At 34.4% G+C, this 22,298-nt stretch overlaps 3 protein-coding genes across 4 annotated transcripts; 1 reads left to right on the forward strand and 2 right to left on the reverse strand.

Annotated features, from left to right (window-relative positions):
* Window positions 1-107: 107 nt before the first annotated feature.
* On the reverse strand, window positions 108-6,609 carry LOC122402997 (methyl farnesoate epoxidase-like). The gene is made up of 8 exons (XM_043406256.1): window positions 6,525-6,609; window positions 6,147-6,444; window positions 5,867-6,055; window positions 5,604-5,790; window positions 3,469-3,586; window positions 1,178-1,358; window positions 360-619; window positions 108-289 (listed from the first exon to the last, which is right to left on the reverse strand). The coding sequence occupies exons 1-8, from the start codon at window positions 6,607-6,609 to the stop codon at window positions 108-110; spliced, it is 1,500 nt and encodes a 499-aa protein (XP_043262191.1).
* A 2,451-nt stretch (window positions 6,610-9,060) lies between these two features.
* Window positions 9,061-20,395, forward strand: LOC122402996 (carboxypeptidase M-like). Of its 2 annotated transcripts, none has more exons than XM_043406254.1 (10): window positions 9,061-9,802; window positions 10,823-11,076; window positions 11,403-11,536; window positions 13,946-14,082; window positions 14,177-14,364; window positions 16,491-16,795; window positions 16,878-17,054; window positions 18,186-18,278; window positions 18,378-18,553; window positions 20,269-20,395. In XM_043406254.1, the coding sequence occupies exons 2-10, from the start codon at window positions 10,824-10,826 to the stop codon at window positions 20,303-20,305; spliced, it is 1,500 nt and encodes a 499-aa protein (XP_043262189.1). In that variant the 5' UTR covers window positions 9,061-9,802; window position 10,823; the 3' UTR covers window positions 20,306-20,395. The 2 variants fall into 2 exon arrangements, with proteins under 2 accessions (XP_043262189.1, XP_043262190.1); XM_043406255.1 differs by having other exon boundaries at window positions 16,500-16,795.
* On the reverse strand, window positions 20,088-21,822 carry LOC122403001 (CCR4-NOT transcription complex subunit 11). The gene has a single exon (XM_043406263.1). The coding sequence runs from the start codon at window positions 21,602-21,604 to the stop codon at window positions 20,240-20,242; it is 1,365 nt and encodes a 454-aa protein (XP_043262198.1). The 5' UTR covers window positions 21,605-21,822; the 3' UTR covers window positions 20,088-20,239.
* Between the last annotated feature and the right edge of the window lie 476 nt (window positions 21,823-22,298).

Genomic DNA, 22,298 nt, shown 5'->3' on the forward strand with positions numbered 1-22,298 from the left:
AGTTAGAAGTCGAAAACATATTTTTTAATTCTGGAAGGGACTGGAAAGGAGATTTAGTTTAATAAATAAAATCTTTATTAAGTACATACGTCTTACCATTTTTGGTATCAGTATCTTTGAACAATCATAATGTCCATCACAGGCGGTGCAACGATGAAGCCATCGATGCCTCGAAGGCAAGGCTCAGGATGCTTTTCCGGTAGCATGAAATGTAGCTTTTGGAACAAGCATGCTGCAAAAAGAAAAAGTGTACTTTTCGCTACGGTTTCTCCCAGACATTTTCTGCGACCTGTAAACAACAAGGATTTAGTTACATTTATTAATATATATTTCAAACAAATTAAAAGAAATAATGATACCTAATCCGAAAGGCATCACCCATGGGTCATCGACGAATTGTCCATTCTCATCGATGAATCTTTCAGGACGAAACTCTTTTGGATCTCCCCAGTGCTCTTTGTCCATGTGAACGCTTTTAAGATTCGCTAGCAATGAATAATTCTTTTTAATTTCAAAACCTAGTAAATTGGAGTCTGCTAATGCTCTATGTGGAATAGTGGTTGCAGTGATGCTCGCTACTCTCGCCACTTCTGTTAAGACTGCGTTCAGATAGGGCAATCTATAAGCGAATATAGTGCAAATTAAGAAAGGAATCAGATTACAATTGTTTATAAATATTTGTGGAGGTTTCTTGAAAAGAATTTTCAGATTGAGATATTTTAAATAATAGATTCACTCTGAGTTAGAACCGAATTACAGGTATACAATTACAGGAAAAATTTTTAATGGGAGATTCTAGAGGCCAAAATAAGACGAAAATCAAGAATACCAATTTGTTGATGGAGGCTTCGTTAAAAAGTTATTAACGTTTAAAGTTGCGAGTCTTGTGAGTGAGAACCACTATCACGCATGCGCAGTTGTTTGCAGATTGCCGTTCTACAGGCGGAGCTTTAAACGTTAATAATTTTTTAACGAAGCCTCAATCAACAAATTGGTATTCTTGATTTTCGTCTTATTTTGGCTTCTAGAATCCCCTATTAAAATTTTTTCCAGGGGCGGCTGAACACCTTGTATATCACTTTACGGCGATCCAAATGTGCAACAGTTCCAATTACACCCTACGCTCCTTTCTTACTTTTAAACCATACGCCTATGAGATATTCACAATATGTCTTACCGATTTTTATCGCTGAGAGAAGGGCAAATATCCTTGCCTATGATTCTATCAATTTCATCGTGCACTTTGTTTTGCACATCCTGATGTACTACGAGGTACGCGATTATGAAACCAATGGTATTGTCCGTAGTGTCTACCCCAGCGATAAACAAATCCTTCAAAACGTATGTTAATTGATTTTCTGAAACAAAATATTTCATGCATGGAAAAGTGGGCAGAGACAAACATTTAAAATTGCATACAGAGTTAAAAAGTTATTAACAATTAAATTAAAAAATTTGAATTCGTTTTTGAAAAACTTATTTTCAGTTGCGGGGATCAATTACAATCATTTTTGGTCGTTACACATATCCTAAAAATCCTACGCACTTTCGAGAAAAAAAATTTCTTACCGAAAATCTAATTAGGTGCCTTTTTTCGACGAAAAAAAGAACTTTCAAATTGATTTGGAAAAATTATTTTCGATTGCGGGGGTCAATTACAATAATTTTTGGTCAACAGACATACCCCCGAAATATTGCGCATTTTCGAGAAAAAAATTCATTATCGAAAATCTAATGTGAGGCCCAAAATGTCATAACTTCTGAACGGATTGGGAGATTTTAATTATTCAAAATACAAACAACACATATCTTATTAGTGGAGAATATGTAGAAATTCTAACAATATTGAAAAAGTTGTTCCTTGACACCGAAAAGTGAGAAAAACACCCTAAAAATGGCCCAATTTTCAAACGGCCATAACTCCTACAATAGTACAGGTATCTCATTGAAATTTTTTTCTGAGGCAGAGCCCATGAGTACCTACAAAAACTTATTAGACAACTTTTCTGTAGAGCGCCAAACAAAATGATTAAAAATGAAAAACAAATTAAAACAAAAATTGACAGGGGTAGTTCCTTTCTCGGCGAAAAAAAAATTTTCCAATCATTCTGGAAAAATTATTTTCGTTTGCAGGGATCAAGTATAATAATATTTTATGAATAGACATACCCCCGAAATCCTACCCACTTTTTAGAGAAAAATTCGCGAACGTGTGAAATTTTTCGACGGAAAAAACAATTTCAAACCGTCTGGAAAAATTATTTTCGTTTGTGGGGGTCAATTACAATAATTTTTTGTTAATACGCATACACCCAAATCCTACGCATTGTCGAGAAAAAAATTCTTTTCCTAAAATATAATGTGAGGTTAGAAATATTGCATGTTGTATGTCTAAAACAATATAACTTTTGAACGGATTGGAGGATTTTAATGTTCAAAAAGGCAAATAACGTCTATTTTAGCGAAGAATATTTAGAAATTCCAGCAATATTGAAAAAGTTGATTCTTAACCCCGAAAAATGAGAAAAACCACATAAAAATGGTCCCATCTTCAAACAGCCATAACTCTTACAATAGTGAGTATATTTCAATAAAACTTTTTTCTGAAGTAGAGCCCATGAGCATCTACAAAAAAGTATTAGACAATTTTTCCGTAGCTCGTCAAACAAAATTATTAAAAATGGAAAACTTATTTTTAAGAAAAATGAACAGGGAGTAGGCGCCTAAATTTTTCGGCGAAAAAAAGAAGCATCAAATCATGCTGAAAAAATTATTTTCGGTTGCGAGGGTTAATTACAATCATTGTTGGTCATTACACATACCCTCGAAATCCTACCCACTTTCAAGAAAAAAATTCGAGAAGGTATGAAATTTTCGACAAAATTAAAAAATTTCAAATCGTTCTGGAAAAATTATTTTCGATTGCGGGGGGCAATTACAATCATTTTTGGTGAATAGACCTACCCCTGAAATCCTACCCACTTTCTAGAAAAGAATTCAGTACGGGCGGAACTTTAAATGTTAATAACTTTTTAACGAAGCCTCCATCAACAAATTGGTATTCTTGATTTTCATCTTGTTTTGCCCTCTAGAATCTCCCATTAAAATTTTTCCCAGGGGTAACTGAACACCCTGTACATCTTTCCATATAGGATCTTTCCCCGTTTGCATCTCGTGAGAATAGACACTCCGAGCAGCAGATTAAACTAACAACGGTTTTTTAGACGATTTCAAATGGCTCCAAAGGTAAAAATGTAACAAATTGAGGTCAAGAGACCGTGGCGGCCGGGGTGGCCATGTGTTGGTTCCACCTTGTCCTATTTATCGGTTTGCGAAAGTGTTGTTCAGGACTGTTCTCGCTACGAGAAGGAAACGTGACGAACACCATCAAAATATATATTACTATCATATGATACGAGGACCACTATTTATTTTAAACTTAAGAATAATTACAGGAAACAAAATTACCAGTGAAAGAAGAGATAGATGACTTTGCTTTTTGTACGTCCACTTCTTGTAAATAAGAATCTATAAAATTTGTAGATTGGCCACCCATTTTATTCTCTCTATGCTTCAATATCACATCCTGTAACATAATAATAACAGTTAAAAATAAAGCATTAGTTAAATACGGCTATAAAACATGAGGTAATTATAATACACGCATGTGTACTCAAGGACCATGAGGCCTTTGAGTACACTAGTGAGAGAATCACTCTGTATAATGGAGCTATTCATAAAGGAACTACCTACTATTTACGAATCTTGGGTCAAATGCGAAGTTTCTAATTAAGTTCAGCTAGTCAGTTTACGTATACAAGATCGAAATTAAACAATTTCAAATCATTCTGAAAAAAATATTTTTGGTTGCGGGGGTCGATTATAATCATTTTTGGTGAATAGACATACCCCCGAAATCCTACACACTTTCGAGAAAAAAATTGAGTAGATACTGACATTTTTTGATGAAAAAAAAACATTTCAAATCATTCTGGAAAAATTATTTTTAGACGCGAGGGTTGATTACAATCATTTTTGGTCAACAGACATACCCCCGAAATCCTATCCACTTTCGAGAAAAAAATTCGAGTAAGTGCTGAAAATTCTCAGAGAAAAAAAATTTTTCCAAATCGTTTTGAAAAAATTATTTTCGGTTGTGGGGGTTAATTACAATTATTTCTGATGAATAGACATACTCCCAAAATCCTACGCACTTTCGAGGAAAAAATTCATTACTGAAAATATAATGAGTGACTAGAAATGGTTTCTCGAAATTTCATGCATATCTTTAAAAAATCATAACTCCTGAACGGATCGGAGGATTTTAAAGTTTCAAAATGCAAACAACGCGTATTTTGATGAAGAATATTTAACAATTCTAAGAATATTCGAAAAGTTGTTTTTTAAGCCCCTAAAGTAAGAAAACCCCATAAAAATGGTCCAATCTTTAAATGAACATAACTCCTACAATAGTGAATATATTTCAATGAAATTTTAAGGGGAAGTAGAGCTCATGGGTGCCTTCAAAAAAGTATTAAACAACATTTTCGTAAAGCAGCAAATAAATTTATTAAAATTAAATACTTATTTTCAAGAAAAATCGAAATTTTCGGCGAAATTGAAAAGTTTCAAATAATTCTGAAAAAATTATTTTTGATTGCGGAGGTCAATCGCAATTCTTTTTTATCAGTATGCATAACTCCGAAATACTAATCACTTCCGAGAAAAAAATTCGAGAAAATATGAAATTTTCGAAAAAATTAAAAAATTTCAAATCGTTCTGGAAAAATTATTTCCGTTTGCGGGGGTCAATTACAAATATTTTTGGTTAATAGACATACCCTCGAAATCCTACGCACTTTCGAGAAAAAAATTCATTAGGCGCTGAAATTTTTCGATGAAAACCAAAAATTTCAAATTGTACTGGAAAAATTATTTCCATTTGCGGGGGTCAATTACAAATATTTTTTGTGAATAGACATACTCCCGAAATCCTACTCACTTTCGAGAAAAAAATTCATTAGGCACTGAAATTTCTCGATGAAAAAAAAAATTTCAAATCGTTCTGGAAAAATTATTTTTGTTTGCGGGGGTCAATTACAAATATTTTTGGTGATTAGACATACTCCCGAAATCTTACTCACTTTCGATAAAAAAATTCATTAGGCGCTGAAATTTCTAGATGAAAACCAAAAATTTCAAATCCTACTGGAAAAATTATTTCCATCTGCGGGGGTCAATTACAAATATTTTTTGTGAATAGACATACTCCCGAAATCCTACTCACTTTCGAGAAAAAAATTCATTAGGCGCTGAAATTTTTCGATGAAAACCATAAATTTCAAATCCTACTGGAAAAATTATTTTTGTTTTCGGGGGTCAATTACAATTATTTTTGGTAAATACACATACCCCCGAAATCCTACGCTCTTTCGAGAAAAAAATTCAGAAAGGTGGACAAATTTTTCGAAAAAATTAAAAAATTTCAAATCGTTTTGGAAAAATTATTTTTGTTTGCGGGGGTCAGTTGCAATTATTTTTGGTGAATAGACATACCCCCGAAATTCTACGCGCTTCCAAGAAAAAAATTCTTTATGACTCACCACAAAAAAGCCATCTATTTGGACTTGTCGTTCTTTGAATAATGAAAATCCTGTTAATCCTGGGAATATGTGCCTCAGAAAAGGAAAGGAATTTAAAATGCCACCGAAAATATTCGAACTTTTAAGAATATCTTTAATCCTGTGTATTGTTTCTTTCAATTCTTTGGTTTCTTTGCCCACGTCGAATCTAAACACCAAACACCATAATAACAAATGAAATTCGATAACTTTTCGATCTAAATTTCTTTATTCCAACCACGTACTTTGTTCCTTCTATGATGAACCATAAATTGCTAAAAATGGCTACGCTAATGAGAGAATGCAAATTCATCATTTCCTCGTTTCTTGTTAATTCAATAATAATATTTCTTAATGCAATTGCATCTTGCTGAATTATATGATCCATCGTGTACTTTCCAAAGCCAAACTGTCTCAGAGTTCTCAATGCAAACCTGTTTATATAATTGCGTACATAAGTGTTCATTAAAAAGTGACTAATGAAAGCAAGAATTTTTATTAAAATTAATTTTATTGTCGATATACCTCCTTTGTTTTTGCCAAACATCCGTGTCTGTGAATACCAATCCTCGTTGAACACCGCCGCATCTATATTTAAACATAAATCCTTCCGGTCTGCCATCAAATTCCGGCCGATTCAACATTTCCGTAATGGCAGCTTTCCCGGAAACTATAATCACCGGTTTATCGAAGCCTAACCTGAGACCAACGACTGGGCCATACTTGTCAGCCAGTTGGTTCCAAACATCTGCATAATATTTAGTCTCTTTCAATAAGTTTGCCACATCCATCATGTTTCCAATAAGGGGAAGTCCTCGAGGACCTTAAAAAACAAAACAAATGAACAATATCTGCTATTGAATTTCTACCCAACTTAAAAACATTATCAGTAACTTATGTTACCTGGTGGAAATTTATGGGGTCGTCTATAATCGAACAATATTTTTAAAATCAACACTGTCACAAGACACAAAATACCCAACCACATTGTCGGTTTGGTAAACAACTTTAATATCTCAGATTCTTATATCCACTATTATTTAAATTATTATAATCACACTTGTTACAGTGCTCAAACACTTAAAGTAAATTATCGAAACACTGTTTTGTTCAAGTATTTAATTGTCTGTTTCAAGAACTTTATTTCACTTAAAGTAAATTATTAAAACACTGTTTTGTTCAAGTATTTCTCTATTTCAAGAACTCCACTTTCATTGTGTAATTAATTAAACGAACTGAACTGCAAAACCATGTACTATCCAATTAGAGCACATATACATTGTAGTACACCACAGAACTTTAGAGAATGTTTCACTCTTACTCTATTCACTTCAATCAAGATTTGTAGAGAAAAGATAGAACTTTGCTCCACCCATGAACTGAAGTAAAATACCGAAATGATTGGTTGGGATGTTATTATATACGTAAGATAATCCTTTCACCAAGGTATTGACCAAGATTGCCAAAGTAGAAGGCTTCATATTTACGTATATATGTACATGTATGGGTTTGGAGCTCCAAAATTGGGGAAGAGTTACACCTGCAGTGTGCTGGTTACAAGATGATGTAACAGAGTGAAGAAAGAGTGATTCTTTTACATAAAACAGAACACAGGTAAAGAAGTTTAAAAACTACAGAGTAAAACGTACTAAAAAAATGTATAATTATATAGCACAATAGGGTCTGTTTCACCATGTATTGGTGCACACAAGGAACAGGTTTTGAGCATTAGCATGTTCCAAGTAACTTTCTACTCTGAACACTTTTCTTCCTGTGTACTATTTACACGTGGATCATAAGTGACCCACTGTGGACCTTGAGGATCTACACACAATAATACAAATCATCTGAGTTATTAATTATTTCATAAGAATTTTATTGTATACCATTTCAAGATATTGCTATAGTCAATTTATAATATCCACTTAAAAATTGAATTTGCTCTATTATTAAATAGGATTTTTGAATCCTATAAAACTATTTCATAAGAATTTTATTGTATACCATTTCAAGATATTGCTACTGTGACCCATAGCTGTGACCCACTGTGGACCTTCTTGAGGATCAACACACAATAACACAAATCATCTGAGTTATGTTCTGATAGCATAAGAAAGTCAGGGTATCAGGATACAAATCGAATATAGATAAAACGTTGATTGTTAGGTCGTATAAACGTGATAAATAAGTTGGTTTTACCAATCATTAATTTGTTAATTGAATAAAATCTGGCCAAGTCGCTTTGGACGTCAGCGTGAAGAGACCTTTAGGAGCAAAGTAGAAAGTAGAGACTCCCGTTCCTCGAACTTTCCCCACCTATCAAGTAAATTCTATCTTTGGCCTGATTGTAGTTCATTTGTACCCTATATATCTCACGTAAACATTCCTGTTCCTTGCTACGTGAAACTACCTCTTACAAAGTATCTGCAACAGCACTTAAAAAATAAAAATGTCCCTCTGTAGCTTCGTGATAGACGTGTATGGATTATCGAGAAACGAATGGCTTTGATCTTCGTTTCCAACGAATCGCTCCAATTTTCGCGAGATCTGTTACGTTTGGCTCTGATCTTCGGTAATGCTCTGAAATTGCAGTCGAGAAAGTAAAATATGCAGTGCTAAGTATGTTAAAATTAGAAGCTGAAAATATCCAGTGACCTTTAAGAATGAGGTCCCGTGGTCATCTCAAGGTAGATCATCGACCGTGAGAAGTTCTCTTCTCCAATCCTCCCCACTCTCTCCCTCTTACCATCACCCCCATTTTCCCCAGTTCCACTCTCTACCAGCTACTCATACACCGCTGTGACACACTTCCGACTGGAATATTTTTCAAACGCGTTCCATACTACAAGGTTCAACGATCCATCCGCGAGTATGATCTGTTACTCAGTGAGCACTGCTAGTAGGACACTGGTCTCGATAGTTCCTTGGAACCGGTGCAAGGGCTGTTTTCTCTAGGTCCAATTTTTTATCATCCACCTTAACTACACCCGACATATCGGAGATGAGACCATCGAAGGAATATTAATTACAAAACGCTTGAATATGCTTAAACTTTTCTAACATCGTGGACGCTCGTAGGCCTCCGAGAAAACTGTGAAACAACGGGCTTTCACTCACTCGAAAATTTCGAACGATATATCGATTACTTTGTTCCACTTACTTTCTCTCTCGTATTCGTACTGGCACCGTTATTTAAAGCAAACTTGTACGGAGCGTTGCTCGTGTGCCGTGCTCTGTTTTCGTAGTTTTTCAACGTGGGATTCACATTTCACGGCAGAGTTGCTCCCGCGAGGGGGACAAAAAAATTTGGAATCCAAGACTTCCGAGTACCTGTATATAGAATAGTGCTTGCAAAGAAAAACCCCTTTCTGGCCCTGTCATAGTTGTGGGAATAGGCTACAGCATCAGGATTCTCGCGTACCCCTCGCCTCATCTAACACCATCTTATGCAAATCGAATGTACCCTTTTGGCGTAACAGATAAACGGGCCAAAAAGCCTGTAAATATCCGGGAACCGTTCACCTGAGATTTTTGGCGAACGACAGAGATGGTGGGGGAAGAGAGGAAGCAGAGGTTGACTTGGTCGCGGGCGGAGAGAGAGGAGTAGGAGAGCAGAGAAGAGAAAAGAAGAGAAGGGGGCCAGAATGACACGGTTCGTGTGTTGCTCATTGTTTTGCGGAAGGTGTGGTGGTAGGGCGCAATGGTGTTAACTGCGTATTTACTAAACGATGCAGGTGTGGTGGTAGCCGTTCTAGACGTCAGATGCCAGTGACGAAGGAAGTGGGTTTCATTGGTAGTGGTCGGAGGTGGTGGTAGTGAGCGCGCGGCACACTTCGCGCTTCTCTTTTGTAAGTTCTCACAGTATCACGCACCTCGGGTTACTCTCGCAGGTGAAACAAACCGTTCCTCTGTTCCGTCGCGGAATTATTTCTCTTTCTCCATGATCGTTCTCTAACCGTGTTTACAAAGGATCGAGAGCGTCCAAATGCGTTCAACCGCGAGAGACGGCCTTGGCCTTGCGACTGTTGCAACTGTGCTATGCCATTGAGACCATAAACCCCGAAGGAAGATACAGGAGGTGTCTAGCCTTGCCACGTGCTTGCTGACGATTCCTCAGACCTTTTTTACCTCTGCTCTCCACGTTGTTTGCTCCTGCTCTGCGGTCGTCTTCGCTGAATCAGGTAACTCTTCCTCTTCTTTGAAAGGACAGTTGGTATTAATGTTGCGATAAGGTCTAACCTGGTAACTATTTAAACCGCATTGACAATTGTTCGAACCCTGTTTGAGTTATTGGGGCCACAGCAGTCACACGCAACTCCAAGGCAACGATTGATATAAATATATATTTATGTAATTACTTGAAGGTCCATGTGGTCCTCCATTACCTCGTCAACTATTTGACGCTGTGGAATAAAACTGTTCGGTGTAATTCGACATTACGCGGTATAATTGAGTTGTTGGATTTTCGAGGTCGCCGCCTGTGGCCCCGTGATACATACAACTCACAGCGAGATTGGTTTCTCTATGGTCAAACTAGACCCCAAACTACTATTATTAGAAAACAAGCTTGGAATTATTAAAAATAACAACGCAGATAAATTGTATATGAACTTGAAAGTGTAGATATTTTAGATGTTTCTGATATCGTTTGCGTTCTATTTGCTAAAAGGAGGAACGCCAAACAGCTATTTTTGTTTTATTTCGGTATATTCGAACAGCTAACCTTTGATTTTACACAAGTGTGCGCTGATTGATCGACGACTAATTTCGTCCCAGCCCCGATAATTGTAACCCAATTTTTTTTTTTCCCGCGGCGCCTTGTATTTTTAAGCGCCCATTGAAATGATCGAACAATTATTTCAAAAGAGATCGACCCTCAAGCGCGTGTGTACAAAAAATAATCCCAAGCATAATAATCTACGATCGTCCGCCATTGTTTCGAAAGCAATTATATTCCTTTATTATATCACGCTGATTCTTTGATTGCAAAATACACCGTCATTTACGTTTGTGGCCGTTGTCATTATCGAATCACCTCCCGCATATAAAGCGCTGTATTGCTCAGAAAAGGTGTTAGTCCGAACAAAGCAAGGTACGAACAATACACTGGTTTCATTGGTGAATTACAGTTTCTTTTTGGTGACACGTTTTTAAAATAACGATGAGTTAATAGATGATTTTCGTTGTGTTCTGGTTCGCAGAATGTCTCAAGTGATTTTGCTGTTTGCCTTCGTGTTTGGAGCGTTTCATGGAACTTCAGCTGCCTCGCAACACGTCAACAAGGATCTCTCCAGTTCTCTCAACCAGTACAATGCTCGTTTTCACGCGTACGAAGAGCCGTACAGTATCGACTTCACTTACCATAATTACGACCAAATGAGCCGTTTTCTGCGAACAACGTCGCTTCGTTTCCAGAACTTAACTGCCTTGTACTCTATCGGGAAATCTGTGAAAGGTACGCCCAAACAAAAGTGTCGTTAAAATTATATTTTATCTGAAAACTATTTGCATTTGTGGAAATACTCTTTTTTTATGCAACATTACTTTATACGTTTATTGACGGAATTTCTTCTTCCACAAGAAGGCGCTGAGTTGGTCTTGGCGCCATTTCTTTTTCTCAGCGCGAGAAACCTGTTGATTCCAGCAAATGACAACTGTGAACTGAAAATTGATTTTGATAGTTACATAAGTCCTATTATATTGTAACAGTTATTTAACGCGATTTTATCGAAACGAAAAAGTTTTTTTATTTTCGTTGGTGTTTTTATTACAATTTTTCAGGTCGAGATTTGTGGGTAATGGTTGTCTCTTCCTCGCCGTATGAGCACATGATCGGTAAACCTGATGTGAAGTACGTAGCCAATATACATGGAAATGAAGCTGTGGGTCGTGAATTAATGTTACATCTGATTCATGTAAGTAATCGTGTAATATATAGAGTGTTCGACTACCCCTGATAAAATTTTAATAGGAGATTCTAGGGGCCAAAATAAGACAAAAATCAGGAATATCAATTTTTTAACTGAGGCTTTGTAAAGAAGTTATTAACGTTTAAAGTTCCGCCAGCATTTAATTTTATTCTCGAAAATGAGTAGGATTTCGGGGGTATGTCTATTCACCAAAAACGATTGTAATTAACCCCTGCAATCGAAAATAATTTTTCCAAAACGATTTGAAATTTTTTAAATTTGTCGAAAACTTTTCCTTCTTGAATTTTTTTCTAGAAAATAGATAGGATTTTAGGGGGGTGTCTATTCACCAAAAATGATTGTAATTGACCCCTGCAATCGAAAATAATTTTTCCAAAATGATTTGAAATTTTTTAATTTTGTCGAAAAATTTCATACCTTCTCGAATTTTTTTCTCGAAAGTGGGTAGAATTTCGAGAGTATGTGTAATGACCAAAAATGATTGTAATTGACCCCCGTGACCGAAAATAATTTTTTTAGAACGATTTGAAGTTTGTTAAATTTTTCGAAAAATTTTCCACCTTCTTCAATTTTTTTCTAGAAAATAGGTAGGATTTCGGGGGACTGTCTGTTCACCAAAATTGATTGTAATTGACCCCTGCAAACGAAAATAATTTTTCTAGAACGATTTGAAATTTTTTTTTCTCGCCGAAAAATTTCAGAACCTACCCGGTGTCGATTTTTCTTAGAAATTAGTTTTTCATTTTTAGTCATTTTGTTTGACTCTTTACAGAAAAGTTGTCTAATACTTTTTTGTAGGTACCAATGAACTCTACTTCGAAAAAAAGTTTCATTGAAATATATTCACTATTGTAAGAGTTATGGCTGTTTGAAAAATTGAACTACTTTTATGGGATTTTTCTCACTTTACGATGTTAAGGAACAACTTTTGCAATATTGTTAGAATTTCTACATATTCTACACTAAAATACGCGTCGTTTGCCTTTTTAAACATTAAAATCGTCCAATCCGTTCAGAAGTTATGTAGTTTTAAATATTCCCATGCAGGGAAGCACTTCTAGCCAGAAATTATATTTTTGATAAAGAATTTTTTTCTCGAAAGTGCGTAAGATTTCGGGTGTATATGTATTGACCAAAAATGATTGCAACCGAAAATAATTTTAGAGAATGATTTGAAATTTTTTAATTTTGTCGAAAAATTTCATAGCATCTCGAATTTTTTTCTCAAAAGTGCGTAGGTTTTTTGGGGTATGTATATTGACCAAAAATGATTGTAATTGACCACTGTAATTGAAAATAATTTTTTCTCAACGATGAAAAATTTTTCTTTTTCTTCGAAAAATTTGGGCACCCCCTGGTTGATTTTTCTTGAAAATTGGTTTTTGATTTTTAATAATTTTTTTTGACGTTCCACGAAAATTTTGTTCAGTACTTTTTTGTAGGTTCTCATTGGCTCTACTTCAGCAAAAAATTTCATTAAAATATATTCACTATTGTAAGAGTTATGACTGTTTGAAAATTGGTCCATTTTTATGGGGTTTTTCTCATTTTGCGGTGTCGAGGATCAATTTGCAGAATATTTTTGGAATTTCTACATATTCTTCATTAAAATACGCATTGTTTGCCATTTTAAACATTGAAATTCTCCAATCCGTTCAGAAGTTATGATGTTTTAAAGATTTACATGCTGGCTAGAAATTATATTTTTGGTAAAGAATTTTTTTTCTCGAAAGTGCGTAGGATTTCGGGGATAGGTGTTTTGACCAAAAATGATTATAATCGTCCCCTGCAATCAAAAATAATTTTTTTAAAACGATTTGAAACATTTTTTTTCGCCGAAATATTTCAACACCTACTCGAATTTTTTTCTCGAAAGTGCGTCGGTTTTTGGACGTATGTGTAATGACAAAAAATGATTGCAATCGACCCTTGCAACCGAAAATAATTTTTTTAAAACGATTTGAAACATTTTTTTTCACCGAAAAATTTCAGCACCTACTTGAATTTTTTTCTCGAAAATGGGTAGGATTTCGGGGGTATGCGTATTCACCAAAAACAATTGTAATTGATCTCCGCAATCAAAAATAATTTTTTCAGAGTGATTTGAAATTTTTTAATAACTTTTTAACGAAGCCTGTCAAAAAATTGATATTCTCGATTTTTGTCGTATTTTGGCCTCTAGAATCTCCCATTAAAATTTCTCCCAGGGGTGACCGAACATTCTGTACATCTACAGTCATTAACCCGAAGTTCGAATAAATACTAAACAAGAACATTAATTTATTTATTAGTTTCTAAAAAATTCATAACAAAGTTATTCCTTAAAAATGAACAATTTAAATCAACTATTATATAAAGGTCTAACATAGATTAAACTTTGTTCTTCATATTTAGTACTTTGTGACGAATTATGGATCGGATCCATACGTTACGTGGCTCCTAGACAACACTAGAATTCATATTCTTCCATCGATGAACCCCGATGGGTTCGAGGTTTCAAAGGAAGGATACTGTGAAGGGGGCCAAGGCAGGTAAGACGTTACAACTCTTTATTAATAATATATATATAAACATAACAATCCAAACGAAGCTTCAAATGATCATGTTTGCACATATTTCTCGCAGGTATAATGCTCGTGGATTTGATTTGAACCGCAATTTCCCGGACTATTTCAAGCAAAACAATAGGAAAAGCCAACCGGAAACGGAGGCTGTTAAGGAATGGGTATCGAAAATCCAGTTCGTATTATCTGGGAGCTTACACGGAGGTGCCTTAGTCGCCAGTTATCCGTTCGATAACACGCCTAATTCACGTAAGTTTGGTTTTATACGCGCTTACATATCGTTTCCTGTTTTACATTAACGATCAAATACATTCCTGATTTACATTCGTATCCACTATAAATAGCACTAGAAAGGACCCTGCACAGATCTTATGGAAAATGGCCCCCGGTTAAATTAGCTGAACTTTTGATACGATGTAGTTCATGATGTCTTGATGAAAAGCTCCAATGGGCCCAAGCTCGTAAATTGAACAGTTTCCGAGATACGAGGGGATCAAAAGTCAATAATAGTGCGCCTTATTCTAAATTACCACGTTTGACCATATTTGAGTGCAAGAAGCACTGTTGTACACTGTCCATTTATTTGACCCCTTGAAACTCAGTAGTTGTACTGTGGGCCCTTAAATATTACCCCTTGACCCCCTGACCCTCAGACTCCCATTCAGGAGTCAAAATAAAAAAACGCCGAAAAAGGTAAAAAATGGTTCTCTTTTTCATCGTACAAACATGAAACACCGTCGACATTAGCATCAGTGTGCACCACGAGGAGGTTGCTCGATCGGATTTTGCACACCACGTGGCCCCAAAGAGGGTCGTTTTTATAATCCTCTCTATTCGACCATAAGAACCTCAACATTCATATTGTCTTGATGGTCTCTATCAGTGGCATCTCTGGTCGTATTTAGAAGATCGCCATCCAAATATTTGACATGCCTTTGACGACGAGCAAATCCTAAAAACCTTAAAACACTTGCAATATGTGCGCATGTGCCCAATGTTTTGGCACAGTTCATTTTTTGGGAATGTGAGAATTAAGGACTTGATGTTTGGTGCGATTCCGAAATCGTGAATAAACTTTCAGTCTTCCAAGGCTGTTATCTACCAACGAAGTGTCAATCTGCGCTGATAGAGGGCATCAAGACAATATGAATATTGAGATTGTTATGGACAAATAGAGAGAACTATAAAAACAGCCCTTTTCACCTACAATTTCAGTTAATTTAACCGAGGGGCCATTTTCCATAAGTTCTGCGCTGGGTCCTCTGCAAAAAATCAACGAGTATTCCAAGAAATTAAACTTGAATGCTACAGTGGGTGTAAAAAGTATTCGTACAGTGGCTATTACTTTCCCTTTGATTTTGTTATTGCAGCTAGCCTTCTAAATATTGAATAAACTAAACTAGATGTGATTTTATTAACACTGGAACTACCAAACCAGTCAAAATTATCCATTCGTAATTTCTAATAAAACTTGTAAAAAATTTTTGAAAATTTATCGTAATTTTCTATAAGAGAATATATAAACACTTATTTCCATTGCATTATATATTTCTTCGCGTATCTATCGTTTCAATTTCTTTGGTACAAATAAACACACTATAATTATCGGTAGTTCTAGTGTCAATAATATCATTCCATTCATTTTGTTTATTTTTCTTGATATTCACGTAAACGATATAAATATTTCTCTTGCTTATTTGACGTTGTTCAACAGATTTTGCAGTATACATGTTTGTTTAAAAAATATTGTCTAGTAAACTGTTGTGTTTTCCACGAAATGAGATCATTCACGAAACGTATTTTATTATATTAAGTAAATACATGTATAATAGTTATTTCCGCGTAACGGTTACATCTCCCACGTGTACACTGAAAGCATAGACTCGCGAGAGTGCCAGGAGGAAACAGATGGCGCCGTTGTCGGCAATCGCGGACCTATTTAATTTGGGCCCGGAGTTCGCCGTTATTTACCATTTCCGACATAAACATTATTATTCAGGATTTTACACCCACTGTACATACGAACACTTGTTGCGAATAAAGCAAATTACATTCCATTAATAAACATCATTAAAAGCAATGTCATAGTATTGTGTAACTTTTCATGCTGTCAGGAATATGCCGGTCAGCGCCGTTATGCGCAGGTATACAATGCATTTGCTAACCGAATGATCGACTAAAGATCCTCGTATCAGTTTTTAATTGATTAAAATTTAGCAGTTTAATTTATTTGAAATTGTTCGAATTAATATTTTATCAAATCTTATTCTTGCAAATCTCGAGGTTCATGCTGATCAAACTTTGCGATCGAATATTATTTTCTTTAAAAGTTAAGGATATTTGGAAAGGTGATATCCGATCCAAGATTTATACAGGCAATTCAGTGTTTCAGAGTTACACTTCAGCGCCAAGTATATCGCCTGATGACGACGTCTTTCAACACCTGTCGCTGGTATATTCGCAAAACCATGGTTCTATGTACCAAGGACTGCCCTGTTCGTCGTCACAACCGGGATTCAAAAATGGTATCACTAATGGCGCGCAATGGTACCCACTTACTGGAGGAATGCAAGACTTTAACTACGTATGGAACGGATGCATGGAGATCACATTAGAACTTTCATGCTGTAAATATCCACCAGCTACCGATTTACAATTTTACTGGGACGAAAATCGCGCAGTAAGTTTGGAAAATGGAATAATATATAAATTCTCTGGAATAAAGTAACACTGATAAAGTGTGGTTTCTTTATTTTCTTTAGGCTCTTATTAAGTTCCTAGCAGAAGCTCACAGAGGAGTACGTGGGTTTGTCATCGATGAAAATGGAAATCCAATCGAAAGAGCGTCCATTAAAGTAAAATCGCGAGACGTCAGTTTTCTTACCACAAAATATGGCGAATTTTGGAGAATTTTATTACCAGGAGTATACAAACTCGAGGTAACATAATCGGTTATTTGAAAAGTTTGAATATCAATTTGTTGATTGAGGCTACGTTAAAATGTTATTAAAAAATTAAATTATAAATTTTAAATCATTCGCGGAAAAAATATTTTTGTTTACGGGGATCGATTACAATCATTTTTGGTCAATAGACATACCCTCGAAATCCTACGCACTTTCGAGAAAAAAATTCAGTAGATTCTGAAATTTTTGATAAAAAAAAAGAAATTTCAAATCATTCTGGAAAAATTATTTTTAGTCGCGGGGGTTGATTACAATCATTTTTGGTCAATAGACATGCCTCCGAAATCCTACGCATTTTCGAGACAAAAATTCGAGTAGATGCTGAAATTTCTCAGCGTAAAAAAATGTTTCAAATCGTTTCGAAAAAATTATTTTCGGTTGTGAGGGTCAATTACAATTATTTTTGGTGAACAGACATACCCCCGAAATCCTATGCACTTTCGAGAAAAAAATTCATTAGGCGCTGAAATTTTTCGATGAAAAACAAAAATTTCAAATCGTTTTGGAAAAATTATTTTCGGTTGCGGGGTCCAATTACAATAATTTTTGGTGAATACACATACCCCCGAAATCCTACGCTCTTTCGAGAAAAAAATTCAGAAAGGTGGACAAATTTTTCGAAAAAATTAAATATTTGAAATCTTTTTAAAAAAATTATTTTCAGTTACCGGGGTCAATTACAATAATTTTTGGTGAATACACATACCCCCAAAATCCTACGCACTTTCGAGAAAAAAATTCGAGTAGGTGCTGAGATTTTCGAAAAACTTAAAAAAATTCGAATCGTTATAAAAAAATTATTTACAGTTGCGGGTGCCAATTACAATCATTTTTGGTGAATAGACACATCCCCAAAATCCTACTCATTTTCGAGAAAAAAATTCTTTACCGAAAATATACCGGGCGGCCGAAAATGTTTCTATAACTTTTTAACGAAGCCTCAATCAACAAATTAGTATCCTTGATTTTCGTCTTATTGTGGCCTCTAGAATCTCCCATTAAAATTTTTATAATTATTAAAAAAAATTTGTATCAACTATAATTATTATTATAATTAATTTGATAATTAGTATTCAGGCCATTAATGAACAATTTTTGATCCAGGTATACGCGAACGGATACCTTCCGCGAGAAGTAGAATTTAGAGTAGTAGAACAACATCCAACGTCTTTCAACGTAACGCTACATAGGACAAGCGTAAGTATAAAATAAAATTTGAATCAAATAATATGTATCATATGATGCAACGATATTATCTTATTTGTAAAAGTTTACTTTCGCCTATCCTAATAATAGAGACATCAAACTGAAGATGAAAATACATCGAGCTTCTACAATGGAAACAGGGATCAAGGTCATCGAGATCATGTGATACATTTTCGACCACATCCTGGGACCAACACGGCTGCCGACACAAATAGTGGAATTTTCTCATCCCTCAGTAACGGATTTAATTCATTCGTCAGTAATTGGTTTGGATGATCAAGTACAAGTTAACGATTGGATTGTTTGTTAAATCGCATCATTGTTGTTTCATACATAAACCACATCGATTCGATTACAATCATAAAAAAATTGAAACTAGATTTTTAAATGGCAGGCGATTATACTGAAAATAGAAACAATGAGAACATTGTTAAATATATTTAAATATTCATGTTACCAAACACATGAATATTTTGTTGTTGAAAATATTATAGTTAAAAGAATTAAAATAATTATAGACTATAGCATAAAAATGTTTGAAATATATTTTATCCAATAGGATTCAAACAATTTTCCATAAATGAACATTTCTTTAAAAAGCTGTTGAAATTTAAGTGCAATTCTAACTTATAAATACTGCACTAGAGACTGAATTAGAATTCTTTCCATTGTTTCTCAATTTTGTTAGTTTTGTAATCTTTTGCAATTCCAATAATTTATTTGTAATATAAATTAATTAACGTTATTTAATTATTATTAATATTATTTTTAAGAATATTTAAAAATATATAATGTATTTAGTCATTTTTATGTTTATTACTGTGTGCTGTGTAAAACTCATTACCTAAGTCTAAACGATACGTTCTGTTATACCCAAACTGATTCTAAAATAATGCACAGAGAAATAATGTATTTGTTGTTCAGAATTTGGTAGACGAATTATAAAAAATTGTTACTTAATTTTTTTCATATCTAAAATTTGTTTCCTTGCAATTTTAATATGCATGCACTTGAAATAATCCTGCAATTGCTCGAAATCATCGTTATTTAGAAAACAGAAAGAAACCGAAGCGTGTGAATGCTAAACACACAAAAATTGAACAACTATCTCGTTTTATTATTCTAAATTATACAATTTCAAGATTTTAACATAAATTATTTAGCTATTTATTTGAGACTGCTACTTGAAAATATTTAATACTTTTGTATCAATTTTACAAATTACTATAATTTCCCTAAAACTCTATACCTGATCATATAGATATTTGATTTATAAACAGTTGTTTAAATTGTTATTTAAGTAATAAATCAATTAAAATAATACAATTTACACATCAATTGATACTCATTGTATATTCACATAAATTTATACGTACGTTATTAAATTTATAATAAGACAAAGCACTAAAAAATAATTCATAATCACGAGAAATACTTCAGTTTTTATGGTGAAAGTGTAAAAAGTATTATTTATTTCCTTTTTAGATTTTTGGGGTACAAAATGTATGATTTACATATGAAATTACATTATGTACGGATAGGTATATTTTAAATAAATAAATGTACAAAGTACTATAAGATATATTCAAATACTGGTAAACAAGCAATATTTCATCCGATTGTCGATAATAATGTTTTTTTTTATTTCTACTCGAGGATAAATTTTTTAGTTTCAACAATGAAAAATCAGGGCGTATAGATTCATATACTTTGTGTATATATTTATAAAAACGTTTATCTTTCATTTTTTTGAACTGAAAGTATTTACATAATTTATAAAATATAAATTCATTAGGGCCAATAATTTACTTACATATATCAAAACTACGTATAAAATGTGATTAAATTTATAAATGTTCACTTTCAAAAATACACTGCGAAACACTACGTTACATTCTCGTTTGTTAAAATTTAATTAAGCAGAAAAATAGTTAAAAACATTATTAATTCTATTAACACATGTCCAATTTATTGTTCGTAGGTGGCGCATTGAGTCCACCAATATCACCAGATTCTAGTTGTTTCAGAAGGCGAAACAGAGCCGCAGCTTCTCTGATGCGACTAAATTCGATACAAAATGCTTGTACCTCAATAAAAAGTTCCTTCACGTTTATAATTTTGTTCCTTATTAAGGATTGTAGAAAAACGCAAACCAAGCGTACCAAACGATTCTGCATGTAACGGTCTTTTATAGTTTCGCAAGTTGAAATACAATTGCTTATATATAAGTGAACAAATTCTGTTGGTAAATCAACAGTGGTAGTTAATCTATTAACAACTTCCATCGAATGAAGCGACATCTCCATGTTTACCAATACACTGAAATATTCTGTTATTTGACTCGATTGCATAAGCTTTAATAAAACCTCGATCGCAATCAAAGGATTATTTTCTACCAAGTCCGGTAGTCTTCCTGGAGTAAGACCAATATGATACACCAGTTTCGGATCTCTATCTAACTCGTTAACAAGATGTTGTTGTTGTTGCAGCGTCAGCACGCTTTTAAACGCTTTGCCCATTAATCTACGAGCTTCTGCGCCAGCACAATTTGAAACGCACATATTACTATCGTATTCGACTGTAAATTGCGAAGGTTCCGTGACGTTGAACCATGGTAACTCGTCGATCGAACGATAAAGAGGAGGCGCCAATCTTAAGAACTCAGGACGATAGCTTTGACTATATAACGGACAATCGTTAGCAATTAAGATTTCCGTCATACTTTTCATAGTGTTCTTATCGATCTCTGTTAATTTGGAATGATCCATATCGGGTAAAATCACTGGATTTCCACATTTTACGATGGAAGGTAATTCCGAATGTCGTTCCGATAACTGCGCTTGTAAATTGCTCAAATCAATAGGTGGGACGGACACGAAATACAATTCGTCCACGATCTGTCTAGGAGTTTTCTTTAAAATATCCTTCTGATTGTATCCCAACAAATTTACCAAGAGGTTTTTCTCGCACTGCGACAAAACTGGAATATGTCCAGAGAAATTAGTTTTTGGTACTCCGTTATTCGTATCTTCTTGTGATTTTAACACCTGAATGAAAACAGGTGCGAAAGGCGTAGAAGCTAACGGTTCTCCTCTATAAAGGTCGAATAATAAAGCCACCGCTATTATTCGTTGAACATTTTTTGGCAATAAGTCTATATGTTGTAAAAGAAGAACCAATGTCATTCCTACTTTAAATCGATCCTCTTTCGGGAATACTTGATGTAACTGGTTGCACAGGTTTTCCAAACTTGTGTCAAGGTTCTCCTCTTCGAGGATGTCCAACAGTTTCGTTAAACCTTTAGGCGTGAGCGTCATGATGTCCAAGTAACAAATTAAACTAGGTTATGGCACCTTGATTATGTTTCTTTATGTTCATGAATACTACTCTTCAAACGCAGTGATTCATATTCGAGATCACTAAATACGTGTAACATATTAATTTGTAATTCTCGATAAACTGCTGTTATTGGAGTACAATCAACTACGACATACTTCGAAACATCAGTCGTTGACTTATTTTCAGTTTTCAGTAATCAACTAATCACCAAACCGTAAAAATGATGTTCGAAACGTACAAAATAGCGAAGAACGAAAACTTGCGTCGCGATAATGTTGTGGCGCCGCCAGCGGCTCACCACAGAAGTATCATGGGCGCCCAATTTCAACAACTTTGAATACGATTTCAATTTTATTTTTTTTTTTTGAAAAATGTTACGTAAGCATTCGTTTGAAAGTTATGAAAAGAGTTAAACGCATTTTTTCCGTATTATTTCATTTTGATTATTATTAAATGCTTTAATGTAAATTATTTGTATATGTTATGGCAAAGAATGAAAAAGGAAATATTGAAAGAATCCAGGTTGGCTAGAAGACTCATCAATAAGGCATCCTAGCAGACCTTGCTTTAAATTGCTTTAAAAGCCTCTGTTTTGGTATAACGACCATATAAAGGTCATTGATGTTTTTTTTTTAACGAATACATTTGTTTTCGCAGATATCGAATCCTCTC

This window comes from Colletes gigas, unplaced genomic scaffold, assembly GCF_013123115.1.
Source record: "Colletes gigas isolate AHSC1104 unplaced genomic scaffold, ASM1312311v1 Colletes_gigas_Sc00043, whole genome shotgun sequence".
NCBI classification, from domain to species: domain Eukaryota; kingdom Metazoa; phylum Arthropoda; class Insecta; order Hymenoptera; family Colletidae; genus Colletes; species Colletes gigas.